The following is a 23,298-nucleotide window of genomic DNA, read 5'->3' as shown; positions in this document are numbered from 1 at the left end:
CTCCCCAACACCCCAGGGACCTGAGCAAAGGCCTCTCCTGGGCCTGTGTGGGGAAGGAGCCACTTGCAGGATCCCAGGCATTCTGACCACAGTAACCCTGATCACGGGCCTGGGCTGGGTCACCGAAGGTGCCGGCAGGGATAGGGTTACAGCAGAAGATGCATGTCAGATAATGCTAACAACAGCTACCGTTTACCGAGTGCCACTGTGTAGGTCCTGTGTCACACTTTCCATAGTTTTATCTGCCCACAAGCCTACAAGGTAGGTACTTTTATTATTCCATCTTTACAGATGAAGAAACTGAAGCTTACAGAGCTGAAATCACTCTACCAAGGTCACACAACCAGCTAGCAGCAGAGCTAAACCCAGGCCTGCTTAGCTTAATCAGTTGCTAAAGTGACAGAGCCACCACTCAGCCAGCAAAAGCCTTTCAGGTCTGGAAGTGCGGGATGCCTCCCCGATAGCTGTCCCCTCCCTGTGCCCCTGCCCCTCAGGCACTGACCGGAGCGCTGGCCGCAGGATGCCGTTGCCAATGATGAAGTGCAACTTCTCCAGGTTGGAGGTGGGCCGGTCCTCCAGCATGCTGTTGCCCTGCACCGTGGACTCTCCGTCATGCAGCCTCTTGGTCACCTGGGCCACAGGGAGGGGCAAGGCTTGACCAAGGCTTGGCCGGGGCCCTGCTGTTTCCCTGAGTCTGCCCACTCCCCCAGAGAGCAGAATCCTGGGAGTAGCCAGAGAGCTGGCTCCCCACCACTGTCATAGCCCCGCCCGTGCAGAACAGATGCTCGGTGGATGCCTGGCCCGGGGCTACGCGCTTCTGGGATAAGGCTCCTCTGCAGCCTCCTTGACATCTACCCCCAGCCCTGCCCCAGGGAAGTCCCCTCATCCAGGCCAGGGGCTCCTCTGACTCCTGATGGGATCCCTCTCTCTCTGAGGTGGGCCACGCACCACTCCGACACCCAGAGTACACCTGGGTTCCAAACACCCGGCCACCATCACCTGTCATTAACTCCCTGGCTCCTGTGTGAATAGCCTTGGACCTGGGTTCTTATAGATGGGCTTTTCCTCTCTGGTTCCACATGTGCCACAACGCCAGCCCCGCGCTCTGCCCAGAGACAGGGTGAGTGGCGGGAGCACGCCCCTGCAGGCAGTCCTCATGTCTGCTGAGCACCCACGGCCATCATCTCACTCCATCATTCCAGGAAGCCACTAGCAGGCATTTTCTTCCCTGGGTGCCTTGGATACCGAGCAGTGGAGCTGGGACTCAGATCTGGGGTAACATAGCTACAAGACTGGATTGGAGCCTCAGATGGGGAACAAAATGAGGACAAAGACAAAGCAGGCTGAGGAAGCCCAGGAGAAGCAGCCTGACTCTGCTGTAGAGGGGAAGGCTTCCTGGAGGAGGTGACCTCCCCAGGCACAGAAGAGGAAGGAGGAAGTTTAGGCAGAGGGACTGGTGTGCACAAAAGCAGGGGCATGAGGAACCAGTCCCTCTGCACCATGAATGCCTTAGTTTGTGTCTGTCGGCCCTCCCAGCCTGGACATTCCTGGAGCAATGGGCCAGGACGGTGCTCAGAAAACACAAGGTGACTAAATGAATGACAAACAAACTAATAGTGTTAATGCCCCATGGGCACTGTTATCCCACAGAAAATTCTCATTGACTAAAAGGTCCCTGGATCAGGGCTTCCCTGGGGGCGCAGTGGTTGAGAGTCCGCCTGCTGATGCAGGGGACACGGGTTCGTGCCCCGGTCCGGGAAGATCCCACATGCCACGGAGCGGCTGGGCCCTTGGGTCATGGCCGCTGGGCCTGCGTGTCCGGAGCCTGTGCTCCACAACGGGAGAGGCCACAACAGTGAGAGGCCCGCGTACCGCAAAAAAAAAAAGTCCCTGGATCAAAAGCATCGGGTCCATGCCCTGGCATGTCCTCCCTCTCACCATCTGCCACTCCAGCCCTCCCCAGCTCTCGTGGCCCATCTTCCAGGAAGCCTCCCTGACCGACCCCAGCCTGAGAACAGCGCCCTCTTCCTTGCATCCTGTCTGCCTGATCACATCCAACGCTGTCCTGCTGGCCACCCTGGTCCCCTGAGGACAGGCAGTATCCACTCCACTCCCGTCCCTGTTGGTCCCAAGCCCAGCCTTGCCCCAGCCTGGGCCACCAAGGCCGTGCAGGGTCTTTTCTGACCTCCTCTGTCAGTTTGGACTTCTTCTTCAAGGTCAAGTGCACCAGTTTGTGCCTCACGCTGCTCTTCTTCTGCCCCTCAGGGAGCTGGGCCTGCCGGACAAACAGGGGTCAGAGTCAAACGACTGGACCGAAAGTAATGACAAGAGCAGTTGACAATGTGGTTAGAATTGTCTCACCTCCACACTAACGTGTATCACCCCAGCCCATCAGCCCAGTGACAAATGGGAAAACTGAGACTGAAAAGCGTAGTAACCCACCCACCGCCTCCCAGCAAGTCAAAATTGAAGCTGGCTCTGACTGCAAAGACTGTCTGCCCTGCCACGTGGCCTCAATCGTGGTTAGCACTTTACAGTTTATATCAAGCTCACACTAATCGTTCCCAGGAGTAGACAGAGGAGGGCAGGGGTCAGGGAGGTGAGGCAGAGGCAAATTTTGGGGTGCTCCTTCTGCTGGGGACCTTAAGGCTGGGGGTGGCCTGGAAGGGACCCTGGCCAGAGGGCACCTGCGACTCACCTCGCCCTCGCCCTGCAGGGCCTGAAGCTCCCTCTTGTATGTTTTCTTGCCCAGAGTCTCATAAATCTTGGTCATCACGGGAATCTTCTCGCTGCCGTCACTCATGGCCGTGTGGTACTTGGGCTCAGGGAGGTCCCCCATGAACCGGAGGACAGTGATCCAGACCGCCAGGGCCGCCTGGGGACAGACCCAGGCCAGTCAGAAAGTCTGAGCGCAGGATGCGGCTGAAGCCATCAAAATGACCCAGGGGTGGGGGAGAGGCTGGGGAACCCCGCTCCCGCCAACCGGAGGAGGACCACTGAGCTGAGTGCCTTGTGGGCGTTCCTCAGGGCCTTGCCCTGTGGTCCGGCCGCAGGCTGGGTGCGGGATGAGGTCAGCCCTGGTCCCTGCACAGCTGGGCCCCAGCCCCTCGGCACCCGCGCTGCCAGCACAGACAGCCCCAGCCCTCACCAGCTGGTCGCCCTCATCGTCGTGGTACAGCAGCGGCTGCTTGAGTGGCCGCCGGGTGTAGGTGTGCGTGGTCGTGCCCTGGAAGTAAGTGGCAGCGAACTTGGCGAATTTATAATCGGAGAGGTCTTCCTCATCCTCATCAGGCAGGGGCAGGGCCGCATCCAGGTCTTCCTCCACCATCTCCCTCCGCCCGCGCTCCAGGTCCTGGGGAGGCAAAAGGGGTTCCCTGCCATAGGGGCAAACGGGGCTGGGCTGCAGCCCCCCAGCCTGTCCCTGTAGGGCCAGCTCTTCCTCCAGAAGTATAGGGTGCTGTTCATCCTGTTCACTCCCCAGACAGAGCCAGTGCAAGGTAGATCCTCAACACGTGAACGAATAAAGGTTTGTGAATGGCCCTGGAGGGGAACAGTGATTGGCCCAAGGTCATAGGGCAGGCTGGTGGCTGGACAGGGCCTGGGACTGCAGCCCCGTCCCAGGTCATCACAGCTGCCTTCTGCTCAGAGGGGACCACGTGGACTTTAACACAGAGGGGCGCAAGAGGAGGGACAGCACCACACTGGGGCCTGTTCCAGCCCCTTCCCCAGCTTGGTACCTCGAAGCCACTAGGTGCCTGGCCCTCCTGGCCTGGCAGGCTGCCCGAAGTCCCCAGGAAGCCAAACATCTTGTCCACCATGTCCGAGTGATTGATGGGCTCGTGGCGGGCCCTCTCCATCTGCTCCAGGAGCTCCTTCTTCCGCCGAGACTCCTCCTTCTCCTTCAACTCCCGCTCTGCGTCCTCACGGGCCAGCTGGGCCAGGCGCTCCTGCGAGGTGGGGGTGATGCAGCGTCAGGGAGCAAGCCCCCCGTGGGGAGCCCACTGGAGCCCCTGCAGCAGCCAGGCCAGAGTCCCAACCTCCTCGGGGCCCTCCTGACCGCTGGGAAGGACAGAGCCTCGGGCCTCTCCACCCTGGGACACACCAGCTCATCCCTCACAGCTCAGTGCAGACAGATGCCCGGTGCTGAGCCAGAGACAGCTCACAACAAGCTCAGACAGTAACGTCACCTGCCTGCCTCGAGGCTCAGCTGGGACCACCTCCTCCAGGAAGCCTGCTCAGGTCTCCCCACCCGAAAGGGACCACACCAACCCCAAAATACAAGAGCCACTGGGTATAGGCTCTAGACCACCGCCGTCCAATAGAAATATAATGCAAGCCACATACGTAGTGGCTACATTCAAAATAGTTTTTCAAAAAATAGGTTAGATCAACTTTAATAATGTATTTCATTTAACCCAATATTTCCAAAGTATTATCTTGACATGTCATTAATATTAAAAAATAGTACTGAGATATTTTATATTCCTTTTTTTTTTTTTTTTTTTAACTGAGTCTTCAAAATCTAGTGTGTAATTGGGAATTCCCTGGAAATCCAGTGGTTAGGACTTGGTGCTTTCAGTGCCGTGGGCCCGGGTTCGATCCCTGGTCGGGGAACTAAGATCCCACAAGCCTCACTGCGTGGCCAAAAAGAAAAAAAAGAAAAAGAAATCAAGTCTGTATTTTGCACTGACGATGCTTTGCCCTTTCGAGTGCTCTGTAGCGATGCATGGCTGGGGGCTCCCACCCCAGCTCAGGCTGTTTATCCTGTTACAACACAGCTGAGGGCCTGGACCCGCTCGCCCTGGAGCCACAGCCCTCTGGCCTGGCACAGAACAGGCACCCAGCGCACGAAGGAAGGTCGCGTGGACAGAGGCTGGACAGCCGGCGTTGGCTGAGGGCTGCTGAACCAGTGAATGGATGTCTAAGGAGTCGGCACATCCCCATCTCACCTGATGCTTGCGTTCAGCCTCCTCCTTGGCCTTTTTGGCGCTCATCTCCTTCCGGAGCTTCTGCTCCTCCGCCAGCCGCATTTTCTCAGCCTCCAGGCGCCGCAGGTACTGGGGGAGGGGGCGGCAGGGTGCGCACCAAACCGTGTGTGACCCTCACGGTGCTTCCCGCCAGCTCGACCCCACCCCACCCCGGCTGAGTTCTGGGACTGGGAATGACTTTGCCAAATAATTTGGTAGAGGGAAACTGAGGCACATGAGAACCCCTCCAGGTGCCACAGCGGGTTGGGGGCACCGCTGATGCCAAAGCCCAAGCAGGTTCGCCTTGGCCTCCCAAAGAGTCACAACAGGGACTGGGCCCCTGCCCTGCCCGGAAAGAGGGAAAGGAGGGAGCCAGTCTTGTGCGTGCCTCCAAAGAGGTAGAGCCCTACATCCCCACCCCCCGACAGGCTCAGGCCACACGTGGGGGCGATATGTCTGCCCGAGGTGGAAGAGCACCCCTCAGAGGACACAGCTCTCACAGGGCTCAGAGCTGTGGCCGCTGTGGACCTGGGACCCTTACCTCAGCCCTGAGGCGCCGGTGCAGCCTGCGGGCGATCATGCCCCGGGCGTAGGCCTGCACGGTGATCACAGCCCAGAGGCGATGACGGAAAGCCCTGCGCACCAGGTAGGCGCGGCAGCGGGCCTGGAACCCGATGATGCGCCGGCGGGCCAGGCAGTACTGCTGGTGCAGCTTCCGGGAGCGGTGCAGGGCTTGCAGCCGCAAGAAGCCCAACCGCATCTGCAAGGATGGCCGCCTGCTGAGAACCAGGGCCCTGATTCCAGACCAACCCTGCCCATTGGAGGTCACTGCCCCGGGCTCCACTCTCCAACCTGCATGCCCCGAAGGCCCAGCTGTCTCCTCTCAGACCGAAGTTTCCCAGGGAGTGGCCTTGGCTTCCCCTGTGATGCGGTCCCCCAGGAGACTCCCATCCTCAGACCAGGAGTGGGCCTCCTTCCTGTCCACCTCCCCAGCCCCAAGGCCAGTTCCTTCACAGGGGTCCATGGGACACACCCGTTCCTGGCCCCCTCTGAGGTGTTTAATAACCCAGGTGTTCATCACCCACCAAAACATTCCAGAAGAAAAGCACAAACACTGCTGACCAGATGGGGAGAGCTGCAAAAACCAGATCGGACTTTGGGCTGGAGGAATGGTAGGGGCTGGCAGGGTGGCAAGAGGTCAGCCAGGCCCCGCAAACAAGTAAGTCCTGCTGCTATGGCAACAGGGCCAGGTTCAAAGGCTTCGTGAGGCAACAAGCAGCTCCCTCGAGGAGGCTCACCAGCCCATAGTTCTTCCTGCAGTTGTGGCCCCGCCAGTGCCTCTGGATCAGCGTGGCAGCGCTCTTCAGCTTCAGGAAGTTGGACCTAAAACAACAGTGTGATGCAGTCGGACCTCTGCCAGGGCCTGGGGGGCGGGGCTTGGAATTAGGAGAGCAGGGCTGAGTCCCAGCTCTGCGTCTCCTTGGCTCCATGACCTTGGGCAAAGGCATAAAACTTCTCTGCACCTCAGCTTCCTTATCTGTAAAATGCGCAGAATGATACCTGCCCTGCCTACCTCACAGCCTCGTCACATAAACCCGGTAAGGTGGACATTCAGAAGGTTACTCGTGAATAAATGTATGAGTAGTCAGTAAATAAAGATTAAACACTTTGAAAACTGTAAACGTCACTTATTACTGAGTACCTAACTCCCTCATTTTATAGGTGAGGAAACTGAGACTTGATGAGGTTGGGCTGGAGCCCTCGTCTCCTGACTGACTGGGCACCATGCTTTTCCCTGTGTACACTAGGCAGCTTCTACAGGCCGACAGTCACCTTCAACCTGATGGAGGACAAGAGACCACACATCAAACAGCAGGTGTCCCCCGAACGTAGAAATAAATAAGGGAGGAGTGAAGGATGGCTATGTCAGTGTGGGTGAGCCAGCAAGCCAATTCCTGGATACACGCACAAACGAGGGCACAGCCGTGGGACGAGGGACAAGTTGATGGACAGACAGGTGGATGGATGGACAAAGGATGGCTGGACAGATGGACAGACAGACGAATGGAGGGTCAGGTGGATGGATGTACAGATGGATGGATGGACAAAGGATGGCTAGACAGATGGACAGACAGATGGACAAGTGGGTGGACAGATAGAGGAAGGGAGTGACCAGATGAACTGCACAAGATGCAGGCTGTGGGATTTTTGTGGAGCCTGAATCACACTCCAGAGTCAGCCCTGCCCATCTGAGAACTGACACAGCTGTACACATGCCCCTTACATGGAATATGGGACACACTTTGTTACTCACAAAATCTCAAATTTCCTCTTTGGGAAATTTCATCGGGCATCTGAGACCAACAGAGGGTCCACTTGTGTGCCTTATGTACCCACGTGTGCAAGCCTGTGTGTAGGTGGGGGTACTGTGTTACTGGGCACGGGGGCACAGATGGGTCCACGTGTCTGAGTGTTCAACCCTGTTCGCATGACCCTGTGGGCATGCTGTGCACGTGTGTGCATGTTTCTGTGTGTGCACATGGGTGTTTATTCCGTGTTCACGTGGGAGGAGCGGAGGTGAGCCAGGCACACGCACACACACACACATGCGGGCTGAGGTGGGGAAGAGCTGGTCCAGGTACGAACCTGTCTTTGAAGCCCCGGATGACCTTCTGGAGGAGGATGACTCTGTCAGTGATGGCCTTGTCCCGCTCCACCTCTAGCAGCATGTCATGGTGGTCCTGGAGGGCAGAGCTCCTGAGCGGCGCCCCTACCAACCTCTCCAGTCCCAGAGCTGAGGCCGCCCCAGGTGGGCCCCCTCTTCCTTCACTCAGAGCCCAGGCCTAGGGCTCATTTGGGCCCCAAAGGCTCCCAACCCTGCCCTGGCCCCATGGGGCAGCTTCTCACAGCCACAAGTACAGACAGGTACTGTCGTGGTGGGTGCCAGAGACCTGGGAGGGACAAAGGAAGCAGGGGGCACCTAATTTGACTGCATGGGGTCGGGGGCCCAACACGCACACACACTGGCTTCATCCTATGGCCATCTCTACCCAAGTCCCAGCTCTTCTAGGTTTCTCTGTCACATCAGCCCCTGGCCTGGGCCAGGCCACCATCGTTTCTCTCCAGGACGTTAGAAGCAGCCTCCTAACCAGTCTCCTGTCCTCTGTTGCTCCCCCTCTGGCCTTCCCTCAAGGACAGATCTCACAGAGATACCCCACCGTCTCCCGGGGTCAAGCCTGCTCTCCTCCCCTGGCACCCGGGTCCTCTACCATCAGGCCCTACCCACTTCTCCAGCCCCCTCTCCTTCTCACCCCTGAGCCCCTAACCCTCACTCCAGTTGGACAAAACTCATGGTTGATTCAATACATGAATCAAATATCTCCATGTGCCAGCCATGTGCTAAGTGCCAGGGTGAGGCTGCAATGAACCAGGCAGACCTGGGCCCCTCCCTGGGGAGTCTCAGTCTGGTGGGGGAGGAACACGCATCAGATAATCGCAGGACACATCACCTGGGGACAGGGCCCGGCACAGACGGGCTGCTTAGCCAAGGCTTTGTGAACGAGGGAGGGAACGAATGAGAAGCAGATTTTGGGGTCTAGAAACCACTACTGGTTTCTGAAGAGCCCAGAAAAGCGAGGGTGTGGAGGATGGGGACAATGACATCTCTGGGACTAGATGCCGTCATGCCGCATGCCTTCCCTCCCTTACCCATGTGGGCTGGGCATCAGAACCACAGTCTGGAAGCCCTGCTCTCCATTCCAGGGTAGCGCCTGACCATGGGCACCTCACCTCTACGTGCTAAGCCTCTGAAACGGGCATAATAATTCTACCTCACGGGCTGCTGTGATGACTAAATGAGTGACGATGGACAAAAAGCCCCCACTGGGGCCTGGCCCACGGAACGTGTTCTCCAGGTGGCAGTTGTGAGACACACAGGCGGGGAACAGTCAACACATTTTTCCGATGAGGAGATGAAGGCTCAGAGATATGAAGGCACCAGCCCAGGCCCCTCAGCCAGGGAGGAATTAAACTAGATCCCAGGACTCCCTCCAGCGCAGGGCTGGCTCCCCCGTTCCCTCTCCCCAGCTGTCCTGGGCTGCCTGGGCCCACCCTATGCAGAGGAAGGAGCCCTGCCCCATCACCCAGGACAGCCAGAAATCTAGAACAGCAGAAACGGAAATGGAGAAGCTAGCGCTCACGCTGTCCCTGCTCTAGCTGTCCCGTCTCCACCAGCTCCAGCAAGCTCCCCCGGCCCAGCTTCCTGCTCCCAGCCCTGCCCCCTCCCTGACCGCCCAGCCCCCAAAGTCCTGCCCAAGCTGTGGTGGGAGCCAGAGGGCCCCAGGTGTCTGCTCGGGGAGCGCGAGAACAGGCCCGGGGGCACCAGAGAGCAAGGTGAGTAGCACACGGCTGACCACAGCCTAGCATGAGCCCCGCCTGGCAGGAAAAAAGGGAATAGACCAAAGGTACACTCAAGAGCCCCCTACCACAAGCACATCCCATTTTACAGATGGGAAAGTGAGGCTCAGACACGGCCAGTGACCTGCCCAAATTCCCAGGACAGACAACCACAGGGTCAGGACTGAACCCAGGCCTCCCTGATGAGCCCACCTCTGGCCTTCGGTTTCCTCACCCGGGGTCACTGCTCCAACCCCATCTCCAGGTCATAGATGCTCTCAAATACCAACTGCCCCTCCACTGCCCGCTCCAACCAGCCACAGCTGCAGGGCAGGAGGGTCACAAAGGCCCAGCACTGACCCCATTCGGTGCTGCAACTCCTCTACAGCACACCCCTAGGACCTGTTCCCACCATGACGGGGAGCCCACAGCCCCGTCAAGGCAGCCGGATTCAGAGGCCGTGCTCACTTTCAGAAAAATCTTGGTTTTGCCAATCTGCCAGTCATCGTGGGTGCCCAGCACAGCCTCAGCCATGCGCTGACATGTCCCCTGAAGGTCATCCTGTGGGGTACATAAGAGAATGGGTGGCCCCACCCGTGGAAAGGCCACCTGGTGTCCCTCCCAAGGCTGGGAGGCGGGGCTCTTGCTCCAGCTCTGGCCCTAACTCTGTGTGGTCGCAGCCGGGCCCTGCCGTCTCTGACACTCGCTTTTCTCCTTAGCTCGGCCCGGTGATTATAAAACCCTTGCCTCCAGCTAAGAGCCAGGGCCCACTCACCACACGTGTTAAGTCCACACCAGCCGAGCGTGGCGATGGAAGCTCTCAGATGCACTCCACTGCCTGACCCCAATTTTCCCAGCCATACCTGAGGGGGCCGAGGTGATGTCACGCCCAGCACACTGTTCCAAGGACCCGCCCGCCCATGCCCCCAGCTCCGTACCTGCTTGTAGGCCGGCTTCACGCCGGGCAGCAGGACTCGGTACCGCTCCACGAACTCCACGAAGCTGTAGCGGATGGGGTAGCCGGCTCGGCGGATTCGGATAGTCTCCATCATGCCCGAGTACCGCAGCTGGCGCACACACAGGTGCCGGTCGAAGAGCTGCCGAGCAAGGAGCCAAGGGCGTCGGGGCTGGAGGCCCCCGCTGGGAGGCCAGCCCTGCTCTGTATTTTCCTGGCCCCAGACAAAGGCCCCGAGAGGCCAAGGTCACACAGCAGATGAGGAGCAAAGGCGGGACCACACGCCGCTCTGCAGTCCAAACCCCACGGAGCAGCACGGAATGAGGCCCTCAGGTGGGGTGAGCTGAGTGCTTTGAGGGCACAGGGGACAGACAGCTTAATTCCCCTTGGGACCTCTCGAGGGGGCTTCGTGGAGGACCTTTGCTCTGACCCTGACAGGAGAGAGGGTGCTGGAGGAGTTAGCTCAGGCAAAGGTGAGCAAGCCTGAAAGCACAGGACATGTTGGGGGATTTTATGGGGACTGAGGAGGCTAATCTATGCCAGGATTATGGCTGTGCAGGTGGTGGGTGCCTTGTACAACCCCAGGGGTCGCCCTTCATATTATAGCCATCTTAGATTGATAGTTTTTCAGACAGCTTTCTGGCTGCTGACAACAAAGTACCTTCCTTAAGAAAGAGATACATTTTTCTAATTGGCACAAAGTCATTTTTGTGATAGCAGCAGGGTTGTTGGATGGGCTGTGAAGGACCTGAGAGACCAGGCTAGGGAAGCAGAAGGTGACCGGGTCAGATTTGTGTTTGAGAACCATGTCTCTCACTGCAATGGGGAGGAGGACGGGAGTTGGGGGCAGGAGGCAGGAGGCCCAGGGAGGAGGTCCTGCAGCCAAGGGCCAGGCCACAGATGCTGAGGTCAGCCCAAAGAAGGTTCCAGAGGCATCTGAGAGCAAGAGAGATGGTGCCCAATTACAGGGCCCTGGCCTCGGTCCCCTGGACCTCCTGCCTTAGAGGGGAGCCCACTGGAGCCCTCTGTGACTCTCCCTGAAGACCCCGTCCCGATCCCCAGGGGGACTGGCCAGCCCACTCTGGGGAACGTTTCCAGGCAGGGGACAGGGGACAGAGTTAGCATGCGGAAGGCTGGCTGCCGCCACCTGTTTCCTCTCCCTACAGGCACTTTCCCTGGCCCAGTACTGGCCTCCCGCCTTCCGTCCCTCCCCAGACCCTCAGGCCCCAGCTTCCCCTGGGCCTCCCCTCCTATCTCTGGGAAGAGGCTTGTGGTAAACAACACCTCCCAGAGCTGGGGAAGGAGAGGGCTCCCAGGGAGGGGCGGCCCAGGCTCCTGGATCTGCAGCCTCAAGCCCCTCAACCTCCCTGAGCCTCTGCTTCCACATCTCGAACACGGGGCCATAAACGTCCCTCCCTCCTGGGCTGTTGGGAAGGTTAAATGAGGCTCTGGAGAGACAACCCATTCTGCTCCGGACACACAGAAAGGGCTCAACAGATGTTATTCAGAAAAGCCAAAAACGAAAATGTTCCCAACCAGTCAAAGGAATCCAGGAAGGGTTCCAGGAGGAGGTGGTCATCGGCTGGACCAAAGGAGAGAAGGCTTTCAAAGTCAGGGCCACAGCAAGAAACACAGCTGCCATTTACTGAGTGCCTTCCTAGGCGCCAGGCAGTTTGCATACATTATTACATGGAATACCCCCAGGAGGTGGGTACGATCAGTCCCATTTCCATCTGTGAGGAAACTGAGGCACGAGAGAATGAAGTGACGTGTCTACAGTCACCCAGTGAGAAGGTGGTGGAGTTGGGATTTGAGTCTGGCTCGAGCCCACGACTACAGAGTCCAGGCTCTCTCCAGGGCACCTGCTGCCTCCAGTAAACAGGAACTTTGCTCTTTAAGCCCCTCAGGGGCCCTGCCGTTCCCCACAGAGCACAAAGTCTCACATGGCGCAGCCCCCCCCCACCCCCCAGGCTGGCCCTATCTGCCTCCCCCTTGCCCCCTCCCAGGCCAGGGCTGCTCACCATGGGCTTCTTGAACTCGTTGGGCTTGATGCAGCGCACGAAGAAGGGCTGGCAGGCACCCAGCGTGCGCATCAGCAGCTCCAGGGACCGCTTGAACTGGCTGCTGAGCGTGGGCGAGCGCTTCCTGGTCTCGGCGCCCTGGGGGGATGGACCACAGCGATGGGAGGGGCTGACCCGTACCCCTCCAGCCCTCCGGAAGGGAAGCAGGAGAGGAGAGGTCAGCTGGTCAAGGGCCTGAGGGAGAGCCGCCCAAGGAAGCAGGCTGGCCAGGCACATGGGTTTTCCTGTGACCCGCCTGGTCCGCGCTGGAGCTTGGATCCCAGACGCACCCCCTTCTGGAAAGCCTCCCTGATCCTGGGCCCAGGAGCGCGGCACACGCCCTGGTGTGCTGGATGACTCTGGGCAAGACGCAGCCCCTCTCTGAGTCTCCACCCTCCCTTCCCAGTATAAATGAGTGACCAGACTTGGTCGCCTCAGGACGATGGGGTCATCTCTAGAGACGGGTGAGACAGACCTAAATTCAAACCCTGGCTCACCACCTCGGAGTCCCGTGATTTTAGGCAGGTCACTAAGCAACACTGAGCCTGTCTCCTGAATGGGAATAGTGCCACCTATCTAGCTGACCAGGCTGTGAGAGTGTCTCAGTAAACAGCAGCCCGCGAGGGCGGCGGTGCTACCTACACCCTCTGCCCTCCCTGTGGGATTAGCAGGTCAGCAGCAGGGGGGCGGGGCAGACCCAGATAAGCCCCTAAGAAGGCCCGAGCTGGCATCTGGCCGCGTCCAGCACCAAGGCCCAGGGGCCCCGTGCTCCACCAGCCACCATCTGGGTGAGCCGGCCAGCGGCCCCCTGCACCTCCCTGCCCTGTTGGGGTCCCCCTCTCAGAAGACTAGGAAATGAGTTGGGGTCCTGGGGGAGGACCTGAGCAACAAGCAAACAGGAAGCAGAACCTCTCAGACCAAGAAATTGGACATAGAAACAACATTCGATTCCAAAGCATTTTGATGTTATTGTTTTCCTGGCAATTTCTTTGGGGTGAGGATGTTTTAACTAGTGAATTTGATTATTATTGTAAGATTTTATATTTTAAATGAGTCATCATTTTATCTGATATCCTGTAGCACCAAAACCCAAGGATGCAGATGTCAACGTGTGAGATATGGGGGGAGGGAGAGGCATTTAACCCCTTCTAAAGTTAGACCACACGCCCCCGGAATGAAATGAAACTTGCCAAGAAACAGCAAATGCTTGCTCTTCTGAAATTTGCCATGTTTTCTGTTTTAGTATTATCTGGAACACATTCTAGGATTTTGCCAAGAGAAGCTGAGGAGTATCTGCACTGGGGTAGGGTGAATGTCAGGTCTTCAGCCCCCAAGTCTGCCCCAGAACCTGATCCAGCAGTAGCACTGGGTGACCCCCAGTTGGGGGGGAAGCTGTCCAGGGTGGGCTGTACACAGCCTGCATTAGAGGCCTTGCCAGGAGCACGTGTGTGCACACACAGCACACACACAGGCACACACAGCACACATAGACACACAGACACATAACACACAAATGTACACACAGACACACATATACACACACGCCACCCACAAATACACACGGCACACACACACCAGACACACACACGGCACACACATACACACACCACATACACAGAAATACACACACAGAGCACACCCGCACACACAGCATGCACACATGCACAATACACACAAACAACACACACACATAGGACACACCCTTCTTCGGTTTCGATCAGCACTATGGAACCACTTTCTGTCTGTCTTCCCTGCTGAGCTGTGAGCCCCGTGAGAACAGGCGGGTCTGCCTAGTTTACTGCTGTGCCCCAGGGCCCAGCAACAGCAACAATCAACAACACTTTGCTGAACTGAAGTGGTGCTGAACTCCGAGAAATTGTCCCACTGCTCAAGCCACAGATCTGGGAACCATTCCCAGCTCCTCCTCTCTCATATCCAATATGTCAGCAAATCTTATTGGCTCTACCTCCAAAATGGACCCAGAATCTGACCCCTTCTTACCACTTCCTCCACTGTCAGCCTGGTCCAAGCTGCCTGCATGGCTCTCTCGTTATTGCAATAACCTCCAAACCGGTCTCCCTGTTTCTGTTGCCCACTCTCCACACCACCCTCCACTCCACTATCGACACAGTGATAGTGAGGCTGTTAAAACACAAACCCAGTCATGTCTGCCCTCCCCCAACCAGCTCAAAATCCTCAGTGGCTCCCCAGTTCACTCAGCATGAATGCCAAGGTCCCTTGTAAGAACCCACCCCACAGGACCTGGTCCCAGTTACCTCCAGCCTCTCCACCACTTTATTCCCTCCCTTCCAGCCACCCCTGCCTCCATGCTCTTCCCAGGGCAGGTTGGGGCTTAAAAAGCACCTTAGGGTTTGCAGTTGCTGTTCCCTCTCCCTGCGATGCTTTTCCTCCAGAAAGCACGTGGCTGGCTTCTTCACCTCCTCACCAACCTCTCAGTAAGCCCTCTCCTGATCCCCTATTCAAAACTGCAAAGCCCCCCCACCAGCACCCTTCCCACCTTCATTTTTCCCCATCTCATAAGTCACCATCTAAAATTATGTAATACACTTATTTGCTTGTTAACTATTTCCTCCTTCTGCTAGAGCACAAGCCCCACGAGGACAGAGGTTTCTTTCTGTTTTGTTCACTACTGTGTCCCCAGCACATATGACGCTGTCTGACATATAACAGGCATTCAGTAGGTATTTGTGACGGAAGGAAGGAATGAGTAAATGGGGTCTATGATCTCAGGATCTGCTCTCACTTCCCTGGCCACCTGGTTTCTGATTTGGTTTTATTTCATTGAGGGGAAAGGTCGTCTTTTCCGACATTTGTTGTTTTCTGGGATAATCTGCAGATAACTAGGGACGGGGTAAAGGCAGAAGTGAGAAGTCCAAAGGTCAGCGTTAAATGATGCCTCGGAGGGGATGTGAGGCACAGGCACCTGAGCATGATGTGATCGGGGCTGGGAAGTCACTGTCAGGAGGAGCCACCTGCATAAGGAGTGAACCAGCGTCCTGTGGACTCAGGGCACCCGGGTCATGTGCCTGGGGTTGGGGGTGGGGTGGTGTTCGCGCCCTGGAAGAGCTGCCCCGCTCTGCTGCTCCCTCCAGTAGCAACGATTGGGGTGGGGCTGCCCGGGGCGTCCTGAGGAGGCAGACACAAGAGTCAAAAGGGTAGAAATTCAGGGGCTGGGGACCTGCGCAGGACACAGGTCAGATCACCGGAAGGACGTGGGCCCTCACCCTAAAGAGAACGCTGCGGCTGGTACGCTGTCATCCAACAAACTGACTCAGCATCCACACTTCACCAAGCCCATTTGCTCATTCCTTTAACAGAGCTATCATGTTTCCAACAGTTACGAAGTATTTTTTTCTTTCTTTGAGGCAAAGCTTGCAGGTAGCACAGTACAGTGAAAAGGAGCAGGGACAAGAAAGCCTCACTGTAGCCCTCACTTGTACGTGACCTTGGCCAAGTCCCTGCACCTCCCTGAGACAGACCTGGAACCAATCCCTGTGTGTCACCAGCTGTGTGACTTCTAGCAAAGACCTTGGCCTCTCTGGGCCCCAGTTACTTTACCTGTAAGGTAGGGGCAATAGTAATTACTCACGGGGATGCCTAAGTGGGCCAGAAGAGTAGATGTAATTGGTATCAAATCTGTCACTGCCATGTTCTCATTCTGTGCTCCAAAAACTCCCTCGGGAGCGGGCCACTTCTGGACACCTCACAGTCTCACACTTGGACCTCTCCACGGTTCCTCAGCAAGTGGGTTCTATTCCCAGAGTTCAGGGAAGGGGGCTTAGAACAGGAAACTTCATGGAGAGGTCCTCACATGCCTCCACAGGCTTGGGAAAGAGAAGTAGGAGGAAAAGATGGGTTCAGTGTCTTCCGGGACTGCCCAAGACCAGGATGAGTGGGTAGGCCTGGTAGGGGCTGGGCTGGCGTCTACAGAAGGACAGGAGAGAGTGGGGGAGAGTCCAGAGCCACACCTGTGTCACCAACACTGCGACCGGCAGTTTGTGGGCTTCACGTTGGGGACTGCCGGTGCTGGAGCTCCAGGCGCCTGGGCCCCTCTCTGGTGGTGGCCCTACGTTCATCCCATCAACCGGCTGGGCCAGTGTTGGCCTGGGGCCGACTGTGGGCAGAGGACAGAGGCCTCCTTCCAGACGACCTCCCTGCTCTTGATGTGCTGGGGGCCCTGCACTACCAGTGGTTTTGTGATTTGTACCAGAACTCTGCAGGCAGCAGGCAGCAGGGGGATGCCACACATGCAGGAAGGAAGGGGGACCCAGCGTTAAGAGCGAGTGTGAAAGGATGTCAGCATTAGGCAGAGAGGAAACTGAGGGCTGAGAAGAGAAAAGGGAGGCGAAGGGACACCAGAGCTATGCTGCTGCTAAGGGTACCCAGCATCTTTGGGGCCCAAAGAGCCTTGGGAGCCACTCACGACCTGCAGCTGGTGGTCAGGACACACCAGGGATGGTGTTCCAGGGCCTAAGGAGGTCAGGGGGCAGGGAGTGGCTTCTAGTCCCAGCTCCCCCAGGTGCTGTGACTGGGAGTGAACCACACTCTATCTCTGAGCTTCAGTCCCCCATCTGCAAATTCAGAAAATAGTACCACCTGTCTCTCCTGATCTACAAGGTTAATCAGAGGATCTGACTGAGTCATGGACATAGAAACCCTTAGTAGGGCCTGATGGAAGGAGCAGGCCTTGATGCCTCCAAGAGACTCCGTGGAGGCAGAGAACTTGGGAGAGAAGGGTTCGAGTCCCAGCCCTGCCCCGATACACTGGGCAGGTCTCACACCTCTTTTTCTAGGGCTCAGTTTCCTCCTTTAAGAAACTGAGATGCCTGAAGTCCACACAACTCAGAAAACAAAAATCAAAGCACTCCACAAACCACTCCACAAAACGCACACTCCAAAACAATAAAGAAAAAAGGGCCCTTTCCCCAAGCCTCAGTGCCTCAGGGGCTGAGGACACAGCCCAGCCCCAAGGGCTGCTGAGGCCTCTCCCGCCATCCTCTGGCCCCGGGCTGGGGTCTTTTACCTTCGCAGAAGCCGCTGACTGGCGGAGAGTGCCCGATGAATAACCACAGAGAAACTACAACAGGAACCACAGTGCACGGCGAGATGGGGTGGGGGGCAAGGAGAACGTGGCGGGTCAGAAAACAGGGAGCAAAATCCACCAGGGAGAGAGGACAACCCTCAGGGCAGTGGTCTGGGCTTCTGGGAGGCTGGGGGCAACACAGGCAGCAGGACAGGCACTGAGGGGGCAGCGGCTCTGCCCCCCACCTTGAGCCCCTCCATGCACTCTCCAGGAAGCCATGGGACAGGAGGAAAATATGAGATAAAAAGGCATAAAATCCTGCAAGAAACAAGCCCACCCATTGAGAAGGTGGTAGAGTTGGGATTTGAATGTGACTTGAGCCCACTACGACAGAGTCCAGGCTAACACGCTAGGGACAAAGAAATGTCGAGGGTGGGAAATTCTCCCCCCCCCCCAGTTTGGGGTCCAGGGCTGATGCAAATATGCCATTTGGGCCCATTTCTCTGAACACCCACACCCATCCGCGTCCTCAAGGCTGGACGTCCCCTCTTTGCCCGTGCTCCCTGTTAGCTGCTGGAGGTCGGGGCGGGGGAGGGGCCCCCCCATGGAAAACCGAGTCCTGACCAAGCTCTGCTCCGCAGCACCCCACGTGATCCTTCTCTGGGCCTTGCACCCCACCCACTCTACCTCATTAGTACAAGAGGACCCGATAGGAGGACCTTGGAGGCCCTCCAGCCCCTCCCGGAACCACAGCAAAGCACCACCCCTGCTCTATGGCCAGAGGAGCTCAGCTGAAGCCACTAGACAAGGGGGCATCTAGATACCGGCCTGGCTTCTGGGGGCCCTTCCTGCCCAATGAAAACCACACCCCGACATTACCATGGCGACGTCAGCCTGGAAGATCTGCTTGATGAACTTGTTCCTGGAGGAGTGGACCAGCTGGATGATGTCTCCATGCAGGGTGTCCCGGTTCTTCTCCAGAAAGCCTGGGCGGCGGCAAAGAGTGGTCACACCTCGCCAGCTCTGGCAGCCTCCCCCTGACAAGACTCACCCCTTCCCTGAAGCCACAACGCCTGGTCCAGGAAGACCCTCAAAAGCCACCTAGTTCAACCACATCCGCTTTACAGCTGGGGACTCTGGGGCCTGTAGAGGACAGTAGCTTGCCCACGGTCCCAGAGAAAGCGAGGGGCAGAGCCAGCACTGGAACTCGTCTCCCCAGCCTCACAGCTCACCTCTTCCCGGCCTGGCCAAAGCGGAGGGCAGGAAGTCTCAGGCCCCGGGAGGGAGCGGGGCACCTTGCCAGCTCAACCACCGCAACCCCTGAAATGCCAGCTTCAGTCTTTTGGACGAAGGGGAGATAGGCTGGGACCTGGGACCCTCTACCGGAGTGCTCGCACCTGGACAAACGTCTCCTCCAGCAACAAAATACAAAGAAACTTAGGGACTAAAAATAACCACACGCATGTGCGGTACCAGCAATTGTGAACAATAAGATACAAAAAGGCCACAAACCGACTGCCATTCCTGAGCTGCTGGGAGCAAAAGCAGCGAACTGCCCGTGACCCCAGCACACGGCACCACCAAGAGGGTGAGCTGACCACGTGAGCCAGCCCACCAATCCGCCACCGCCCTCTCCTCATTTAAGGAACCAGCCCGCCCCCGCTCAGGGCGTGAGCAAAGGCACCTGTTTCTTGTTCTCACTCCCTCGTGCTAAAGCAGCACGAGCCCCTGTAAAGCTTGCCTGAATTTCTCGTCTGGCTTCTTACCAATTTCTATTGATTAAAAAGTCCAACGACCCAAGTTCAGTGACAAAGGTGTCAAAAGCCCTCGTTAAGTGTGTGCCCTGGGAGAGAAACCAAGTTCTTCTGGTACCAGCTAATAGTAAAGGAATGCATTTAAAATACCTTGTGTTTGGGAAGTGGCTTCACAGCTGGAATGCTCACAACTCCCCCGTATATGCAGGACAGGTGGAGACTATCTTCCCCACTCTCACAAGGGAAGAAATTGATGTTCAGAGAAGCTAAGCAAATTGTCCAACTGCACACAGCAAGCCACGGGCAGAGTTAAGACCTGAGCACAGGAGCCCTGGCACCAGCCCAGGGAGGCTCCCCTGCACCAGAGACTCCAAAGCAGGCTACCATCACCAGGGCCTGAGGACTTAGGAACTGGTTAATGGGGGGCCTTGCTAGCGCGGGGATGAAGATGAGGAGCCCAAGGGCTGGGGATGCCCGAGGAGGAGGAACCCTGCAGAGAAGCAGCACCCTTTTCCCCCGGGACTCAGGCTGCCCTGGCTGGCAGATGGCACAGAGACCCAGTGCGGAGCTGCCCACCTGGCATCTGGGGGAGGGTGAGCTGCAGGTGGCACTCAGTACTAGAAGGGGGGCTCTGAAGTTGGGATGGAATTGTAGGGTCCTAATTAAAGCTCTATGACAGGCTCACTACGGGACCCTAGGGAGGTCCCCTTCTGGGCCTCAGCTTCCTTATCTGTTGAACGAGCATGATGCACCCATAAGCTCTAGCTTCTTTTTGGATCACCTAGCACCACACATGTCATAAATAAAATTTACTGAATTGAAACAGTGCTCTGTACACAGAAAATGCTGACACAATTGTTTAAAGTAGCTCAAAACTGATTAGTGACCTTAGGCAAGTCATTTCCCTCTCGGGGCCTCAGTTTCCAAATCCATAAAAGTAGATGAGCCGTATGTTTCCTCCAGATCTAATAATATTCTATAATTTTATAACTGAGTAGAGTTTGCTCAATTTTCATTTTCGTCTCCTCAGCCACATCATGAAGCCTAGGACATAATAGATGCTCAGTGAACGTTGGTTGGACTGCACTGAAAAAAAAAAACCCTCTCTTACTCCAAACAACAGATCTATTTGTTTGTCCAACACTCCTTCAAACTTAACATTGGCTTTCTTCTTTCTAACAGGTGGGGCGGATCTCACACCCTAATGAGGGCTGAGCAGCCTTCTGATTGCATAATTGCCGCATGGCTTGCTCTCTGCCTCCTGGACCAACTCAACAAGGAAGTATGAAAGCAGTGGCTCTTTGCTTGTTCGTTTGGAATTTCACTGGCTTTGGCTGTGGCTGGGACCCTTTGGGACTGAAGGCGGGAGGGCAGACACATCCCACAGCTGATGCCCATTCAGGGCCAGCCCTTTGCACCAGGGTGTGAGGACTGCGGTTGGCAAGGGCAGTCTGCCCGCTTTTGACAGACCCTGTAGGAATTCCAAGTGGGGAAAACTTGACCGTTTTCTGACCGTCTTCCTCACTTCTAGCTTTAAAATGAGCCCAATTGTATCTCCCAGGAGAAAAGAAGATACATCTCCTTCAAAGACCAAACTTGGTCTTGCTGCTCAAAGAGTTTTGGTGAGTAACGGGGCTAGTTTTAGGCCTGACTTTGCAGCCAATAGGCCGTGTGATCTAAAAAAAACATTAACTGCCCCTTCTGAGACTCAGTTTCCCCATATGTGCAAAAGAACATTGAGCCCACCCGAAGAATTGAAAGCAGGGACTCAAAAAGATAGGTATACGGGCTTCCCTGGTGGCGCAGTGGTTGAGAGTCCGCCTGCTGATGCAGGGGACACGGGTTCGTGCCCCGGTCTGGGAAGATCCCACATGCCGTGGAGCGGCTGGGCCCGTGAGCCATGGCCACTGAGCCTGCGCGTCCGGAGCCTGTGCTCCACAACGGGAGAGGCCACAACACTGAGAGGCCCGCCTACCACAAAAAAAAAAAAAAAAAAAAAAAAAAAAAAAAAAAAAAAAAAAAAAAGATAGGTATACACCCATGTTCATGGCAGCACTATCACAACAGCCAAAAGGTGGAAACAACCCAAATGTCCACTGACAGATGAAGGGATAAATAAAGTGTGGTGTATATACACACACACACACATACACACACAATGGAATATTATTCAGTCATGAAAAGGAAGAAAATTCTGACACATGCTGCAGGGATGAACCTTGAGGGCATTATGCTAAGTGAAATAAGCCAGACACAAAAGGTGAGATAGTGTATGTTTCCACTTATATGGTGTACTTAGAATAGTCAGATACATAGAGACAGAAAGTAGAATAGAGGTTATCAGGCACTAGCGGGTGGGGGGAGGGTGGAGAGTCATTGTTTAGTGGGTACAGCGCTTCTATTTGGGGTGATGAAGAGGCTCTGGAGAGTGGTGATGGTCGTACAATATTGTGAATATACTTAAGGCCACTGAACTGTAGGCTTAAAAATTGTTAAAATGGTAAATTTCATATTACATATATTTTATCACAATTTTTAAAAAATCCCTAAAAAAGAAGCACTGAGCCCAATGCTTCCTAACATCCCTTCCCTCTTTGTATTCCAGGGCCCTGGTCTCTGTCCTGGGCTGGACAAGGGGAAGGAAGGGAGGGGACACAAGCAAAGAGAGACAGCCAGCCCCAGAGGGCCCACCTGTACCTTGACTCTCATAGTAAACAACGCCTGCAAAGTGGTTGATACCAAACTGGGTCTCGTGGTTGTTCTTGGGGGGAATGTAGTTCGAGTTGAGCTTGTGCTGGGAGTTCAGTTTATGCAACATGGTGGTGTCTGTGCCCTGTGGGAACCAAGCAGCGGCTGTCAGGCCCACCCACTCCTCCCCGTCGTCCCACTCTCTACCAGGCCCTACTGCCTTTCCTGCCCCCTGTCTTTTCACCCCCTCTTCTGTTTTTCCCAACAGCTTCCCTCCCTTTATTTATTCCCCACACAGGAGCTCTCTGGGCCTCCATTTCCCCATCTGTTAAGCGGGTGAATTGGAATTACACAACCTTGAAAGTACATTCCAGCTTAGAAAATCTATTTTCCATGATTAAAATCATGAGAGCAGCCCCTCCCCCACTCCAAGACATATTCTGTGTCTGGAGCACCTATTCTGCACCAGCTGCATGCTTAGATCTTCATAGTTTGGTCCAGGACCCACTGGACCGTAGATAATTCCCAAATGTCAGATGAGCGCACTTGAACCAGCCCCAAAGCTGCTCTGAGAGGCGCGTATCATGAGTCCCATTCCACAGACGAGGAAAGCGGAGGCTCAGAGTGTGGAGGGGACGTGTCTGCCCCGCTCCGCTGCAGGCCCACCTTGGGGAACTTGCTCTCCTCATCGATGAGGGAAATGATGTTCATGGGCTTGTTAGCGATCATGTCCAGGGCGTCCTGGTTGTCTGTGAACTCGATGTGCAGCCAGTCGATGCTCTCCAGGTCATACTCCTCCTGTTCCAGCTTGAACACGTGCCGCACGAAGAACTGCTGCAGGTGCTCATTGGCGAAGTTGATGCACAGCTGCTCGAAGCTGCAGGGAGGGGTGCAGGGCACAGGGGGCAGCGGGAGGCAGGGCGATGTTCAGGCCCTGCCTTGCCGCTCAGGGGCCGGCCCCAGCTTGGTGTGTAGTGTGCCCCTGGGACTTCCAATCTCTGAGGTGAACCAGCATTGCAAGTCCAACCCCCTCCATTACTGAAGAGGACACGGAGGCCCAGAGAGGGCACAGCACTTGCCCAAGGTCACTCAGTGAGTCGGAAGGAGAGTTAAGGCTGGAGCCCTCTTCCCTGCATGACCAGGCCCTGAGAGAGGGCTGGTGGATGGGCACCACACCCCTGGCAGAGCACCTGGGAGAGGAAGAGCCAAAGCGCTGGGGAGGGGCCTCAAAGAGAGATCCAAAGCGTCAGCAGACATGGGAAGCGGGCTCGCGAGATTGGGCAAGAAGGGCCTTGACAGTGACATCTCTGCACCACCAACTCAGTGCTCTCCCAGGTGACAGACACTTCATGTGTTCAATGTGAGTGTTTTGGTGGTGTGGAGGGCTTTGAGACATCTGAACATTACAGGAATGGAAGTGACTTGCCTGGGGTCA

General features: G+C 56.3%; 1 protein-coding gene across 1 annotated transcript in view; it reads right to left on the bottom strand.

Moving 5' to 3' along the window:
- MYO7A (myosin VIIA) overlaps positions 1–23,298 on the bottom strand; it is a 61,518-nt gene that overhangs the window by 4,943 nt on the left and 33,277 nt on the right. The window contains exons 13-28 of the mRNA XM_027083268.1: positions 22,530–22,740; positions 21,873–22,008; positions 18,301–18,407; positions 12,339–12,476; positions 10,301–10,459; positions 9,831–9,923; positions 7,614–7,708; positions 6,266–6,350; positions 5,509–5,727; positions 4,950–5,057; positions 3,738–3,947; positions 3,149–3,352; positions 2,699–2,875; positions 1,873–2,275; positions 1,190–1,236; positions 503–630 (exon numbers count right to left, since the gene is read on the bottom strand). Coding sequence (XP_026939069.1) covers positions 503–630; positions 1,190–1,236; positions 1,873–2,275; positions 2,699–2,875; positions 3,149–3,352; positions 3,738–3,947; positions 4,950–5,057; positions 5,509–5,727; positions 6,266–6,350; positions 7,614–7,708; positions 9,831–9,923; positions 10,301–10,459; positions 12,339–12,476; positions 18,301–18,407; positions 21,873–22,008; positions 22,530–22,740 — 2,520 coding nt within the window. The remainder of the gene's footprint in view (positions 1–502; positions 631–1,189; positions 1,237–1,872; positions 2,276–2,698; positions 2,876–3,148; positions 3,353–3,737; positions 3,948–4,949; positions 5,058–5,508; positions 5,728–6,265; positions 6,351–7,613; positions 7,709–9,830; positions 9,924–10,300; positions 10,460–12,338; positions 12,477–18,300; positions 18,408–21,872; positions 22,009–22,529; positions 22,741–23,298) is intronic.

Source organism: Aethalodelphis obliquidens, unplaced genomic scaffold (assembly GCF_003676395.1).
Source record: "Aethalodelphis obliquidens isolate GAN/ISIS:26980383/991018 unplaced genomic scaffold, ASM367639v1 scaffold50, whole genome shotgun sequence".
Classification (NCBI taxonomy): Eukaryota; Metazoa; Chordata; class Mammalia; order Artiodactyla; family Delphinidae; genus Aethalodelphis; species Aethalodelphis obliquidens.
The sequence above is the reverse complement of the archived record's forward strand: the minus strand, read 5'-3'. Positions and strand labels throughout refer to the sequence as shown.